The 5,224-nt window shown below is 32.9% G+C and overlaps 1 protein-coding gene across 1 annotated transcript; it reads right to left on the reverse strand.

Moving 5' to 3' along the window:
* Nucleotides 1-254: 254 nt before the first annotated feature.
* On the reverse strand, nucleotides 255-3,868 carry LOC125385814 (katanin p60 ATPase-containing subunit A-like 2). The gene is made up of 7 exons (XM_048409458.1): nucleotides 3,806-3,868; nucleotides 2,777-2,958; nucleotides 2,417-2,666; nucleotides 2,065-2,233; nucleotides 1,895-2,007; nucleotides 1,496-1,698; nucleotides 255-1,338 (listed from the first exon to the last, which is right to left on the reverse strand). The coding sequence occupies exons 1-7, from the start codon at nucleotides 3,866-3,868 to the stop codon at nucleotides 954-956; spliced, it is 1,365 nt and encodes a 454-aa protein (XP_048265415.1). The 3' UTR covers nucleotides 255-953.
* Between the last annotated feature and the right edge of the window lie 1,356 nt (nucleotides 3,869-5,224).

Raw genomic sequence — 5,224 nt, forward strand, 5'->3', positions numbered from 1 at the left:
TATTACACTTTTTTTTTTCTTTCTTTTTTTTTTTTAAGATTATTATTGTAACTTAAATTTAAGCCGCTGTTACGCTGTGCTTATGTGCGATATTTTAATTTATGTCGTGAAAGCCTGGACGCAAAAACAGGACAGTTCGTTAGCGTAGGAGGGAACTTCTTCGTTAGACTGAACTCTGTTGATTGACTATTGAAAGCGCAAAGCGAAATAAGTTATAGTAATTCTTTTGCACGAGATTAAATAATTCAAGAGCGTTATTTTTTAGTATTGATTATTTATTTTAAACATTGAAATTTACAATAAACATTTAGAATTTACAACAGAATTTGGCTAATAATTCAGTTGTATGAGAAAAATTTCAAGACAATTATCGATACATAATCCGACATCGCATTTTCTGCATTCTCTTATTTTTCACACAAACAACACATTTTCTTCTCGATAATTAGATGCGACTGTCCTCGAAACAGGTAGACAATTATAACGAGACATTATTGGCATTTGCTTACTGCCGTTACTAAGGAATACATTCATATTTATCTCACATAAATGTAATAGTATTACTTCTACTTGATCGGAAAAATCGACAAACGCGTATATCTGTCCTTAGGCCATGCGGAATACTTGCAAAAAACGCATATATGTGTTCTGAGTCTACACCCATAGCTTTCGCCCGGCGCATATACGCGCCCATACATGCGTTAATAAGATAAGAGGAAATAAAAGACAGATTATCGATAAAATACACTAACACATATGTAATACGTGGATATATTACCACTCAGATTACACATATTATATATTATAAGGGAATATGTATACCACGTATATATGTAGAACGAATATTTCAAACTTGTTTATAGCCCGTGCGCACACATACATGCACGCACATGAACAATTTTTCGAACGATAATTATATTAATGATATATATTATGATAACCATTTATATTTTTTAAAATATGTTCTTATGGCATACATATTTATTCCACGCTTTATATCTATCCACATCCGTGACTGTAGGTGACATTGTTTTTAACAATTTTGCTATTATTTCATAATTCTTTAATTCATATTTCAAAGTCGTAACAGATGTTTCTTTTTTTTCAAGTTTTTCCCACATTGGACTTATTTCTAGCAGCCATGCTTGCTTACAAAGCAATTTTATATCCGCGCAAGAATATTTTTCAGTAGATTTTATTATGTGGTTTACAATATCCATATTCTCTAATAACTGGTTGCTAAGGTATAATTTGAACATATCGAGTCGAGTAACTTCATTTGGTAATGATACGTATATTTTCTTTTCGAGGCGTCTCTGTAAAGCTGCATCAATGTCCCTAATAATATATTTACAATAAATATTATTGTTCTGTTATATTAATAATAACGAAGGAATATTCCGAACAACACAATAATTAAGATTAAGATAATGAATAATTATGATATTAAGATATTTTCTACTTAGAAAACATTGAAATAGCGTGATATACATACCAAGGGCAATTAGTTGCAGCCAAAAGAACTACATTAGAATTTTCGTTAGATACTAATCCATCCAATCTAGAAAGAAGTTCTGATCTGAATCTCTTTGCAGGTTCAGACAATGTACAGTTTACTCCTTTATTTGTGCCTATCCAGTCAATCTCGTCGATAAAAATAATTGTAGGCGAATAATTATAGGCAAGTTCAAATAAAACCTGTTCAGTTTAACAAATGTATTTATTATTTATTAAATATTATATTCAAAATTCCTTAAATTCATTGTTTCATCACGAACGTAATATCATTTCGTTTCCCAAACAACTATTCTATTTATATATGAATGACGACAAATAAAAACAAATCTTTTTAAACCTAGAATCTCTTCTTCATAGACAAAGGAAATCAACTTACACGGATATACTTCTCGGAATCGCCTCTCCATTTGCTCACCAATGAGCTGGCCGTTATGTTAAAAAAGGTGCATTGGCATTCTGTTGCGACTGCCTTCGCCAACATCGTCTTCCCTATTTCGTAATTGATTGTAAACATGTACGGGAATGAAAGAAATACGAGTATCTTACCTGTACCAGGTGGTCCGTATAGCAGAATACCTTTCCAAGGAGAAAATGGGCCATTAAAAAAGATAGGGTACTTAAGGGGATACACAATGGCCTCCTTAATAGCAGATTTACATTCCTCTAGGCCTACAATGTTGTCCCAATATACATTTAATTTTGTCAGTATGATTTCCTGCGACAATACAAAGATGAAATGGCGCATAATCTCCGTATTAATTTCCGTAAGTGTTATGTAATTCGTTATTTAAAGCTTTACTGAAATCCCTGCGTCATTGATATACAGTGGATTGTTTATCGATAGGTATTTTATTTTTAAAAAGCTTTACAATACGTATATTAATCGAAAATAACTTACGCATGAAATGTCTTCAGCAATCTTCCGCAATTCCGGATTGTCTATATAAAGCTTCCGAGCCCGTTTCGATATCTTTGATTGCGTGGATTGTTCCATTGAGACGTTAAATAGCTCTTCTGATGAAGCTCCATCGCTTTCATTGGCGAAAATTGGTGTCACTGTCATTGCGAGATTAATATCATCCGTAGCGTCACCCGTCATCTTCTGTTGTACATTCCTCCCTTTCACAGACTCACTTCTCGTTTCTTTGCTAACAGATTTGACACGTTTTACTACTTCTTCGAAGATTGAATGATATTGTAATCGATACGTTGAATACGTTGAGAACGTTGAATAGTGTTAAATAATTTAAATTCTTACACTTTGTTCGCATTTGTCATTTCCCTCGTCTTTATTTCCTTTTCAGTTATTTTCTTGCACAATATAGGATATTTTTGGAATTTCATCTTGTAATAATTTTCATATTCTGTAAGAATAATTTCCAAATCGACGTTGTCGCAGACTCGATATTTCCGAGGTAGACGAGCTTCCCGGATTAATACATCGCTAATGTCTACATATCTAAAAAATATAATTTTTAATTCATTGAACAAATTTTATGCTATGAGTACACACTATACGATAATCATCAATTAACTGTTTTATTTCTAGGTAAGACAGACAAAAAGAATGTACTGTCTATTTATTATTATATAAATCCTCGGCGATAATATTTTGCCTTCTGCTTTTTAATTTCTAATTTTTAAAGTTTGAATTTATATATATTTTCATTTATAACTAGTTAATCTACGTTATCGATTGAGTTATTCTATAACTACTGAGTTACCGATGTCGATTTTCAAATTTTGGTTCCTTCCCCTCTTTCCGCACTAATTTCTATTTCGATTGGTCACCGATATTATTCGAAAAAATTGCAACTAAGAAGATATCTAAATTGCAATGTACTCACCCATTGCGTTCCAAATAATCACATATAAGGTACAATATGTTCCGATTACGTTCCGAAGTACGACTCTCCTCCTAATGCGACATTTATTTTTTTTTTATTATTAACAATAATTATTAATAATATAAAGATTTTCATGCAATTTTCTGTTACATTGCGAGTTTAATCAATTTGTTACACATAATTTTGTTATCTACTATCTTGATACGTGCAAAGATAAATCTGAATGATATATAATACAGCGTAAATGGTTATAAATAATTAATTATTGACAATAATTATAAGAATTATCGAAAGAAAAAATCATAGATACTATGTGCGAGTGTAAAATATCACAAAAAATGAACAACAATTGTGAAAAACGCAATATGGCAAATCAATGACAAAACACACTCATGACTGTCATGGAAGTTCCAAAGTCTAAAATCTAGAATATTCCTTACCTCTTTTCGCAAATTATGAGATATCTTATTTGTGGTACCTTGCAGCGATAAATCACCGTTCATAGTGATAGTTTTAAATGTGATAATGATATCCTTGTATTGACTATCGTTTTTCGATAGTTACGAGAATTTTCGTTTATTACTTTGAGACAATCCGTCACTTCCTTTCTCTTATAAAGTTTCCCTTCAACTCCGTTGAAAACTGAGCATCAAACAGGAGACGAACGATTTGTTGTCATGGCGATGTTGGTTCACACATAAGCAGGGTGCGAATATAATGATGGAATAGTCGAGTCCTGTCTACTGTATAGAAAGATGGATGCGACATGGAAATAGAAAGAGAAGGCTGTATATAGGCATTTCCTGTCCTTGTTTAATCAGGCATGCACATTAATGGACACTGACGGCGCTCGTTTACCGTTGTTACATATTTCCGGTACAAGTACGCGGGCATTAGAGAAGGACGGAACGGTCTCTCTCTTTACCCCTATATCGCGTTTTTAGTTCGCTCACGCGCTCTGTACTTATATCTATTACATTCCCACCATAAGCAGCGGCCGTGCCAGTGATTTACAAAAGTTTCGAACTCGCGGACGTTTAATCACGTTCCCTACTCCGAAGGGGTAAGTACAAAGTTGCTCGTCTCAGTACTCTTGTTAGAAGTTTTATCATCTTTTTCATTTCGTGGCTACAAGTTTTTCCAGGAAATTCTTATCGTTTTACAAGGGCTGTGGGGCACAATGACGTCAGCTATCGATCATATACGCGAATTTGTTGTAAATTAATTAGGAGAATATCTGGAGTTCTTTATCGTTGTCAGCTGTAAAATATTAGAATTTTTCATTTATAATTGTCATATTTTCGACTCTTCCGTTGCCAAGACCATCTTGAAAGATTTTTGGTATGTTCCATCACCCTTGTTAAAAGTGTGCCCATTGGTTAGATAGATTGATTTTAAAAACCAATACGTATATCAAGTTTATTATCTCACAGAAACAAAGAAATTCGTTTTATTAACGAATTTTCGATGTTTCTTCTCAATTTCCTTTAGTATCGAACGAAGAACATTATTTGATCAAACGTTTCATCGTTCAAGTAAGGTTCACCTTCTTTAATGTCAATGATTTTGAGATATGTTATTAAGCTCCAAATTCTAAGCAATCTTCTATATATGTACATATAATTGTGTATTATATATATATAACACACGTATAATAGCCAAAGTTCAACTCCCAAGTATACGCAAAGCTTTTATTTTCAATTTATGCGATACCACTATGTTTCATGAATTTATTTGTTAACGGTATTGTAACAAATAACAAGCAGAGGACGAACTATCCGTGAACTGTTTTGCCAACGAGTACGCTTCCAATATTTTCTGTTTGAGAAAACACGATCTAAGGGGGGGGGGGGGCAAAG

The sequence above is a fragment of the Bombus terrestris genome, chromosome 10, assembly GCF_910591885.1.
Source record: "Bombus terrestris chromosome 10, iyBomTerr1.2, whole genome shotgun sequence".
In the NCBI taxonomy this organism is placed as follows: Eukaryota; Metazoa; Arthropoda; class Insecta; order Hymenoptera; family Apidae; genus Bombus; species Bombus terrestris.

Excerpts from the sequence above, each read along its gene's own strand:
- LOC125385814 (XM_048409458.1), bottom strand. The coding sequence starts at position 3,868 with ATGAACGGTGATTTATCGCTGCAAGGTACCACAAATAAGATATCTCAT. Across the intron at positions 2,667-2,776 it reads ATGACAAATGCGAACAAAGT|CAAAGAAACGAGAAGTGAGT; the intron begins GTAAGAATTTAA and ends CAAATCTGTTAG. Across the intron at positions 1,339-1,495 it reads GCTGCAACTAATTGCCCTTG|GGACATTGATGCAGCTTTAC; the intron begins GTATGTATATCA and ends ATATATTATTAG.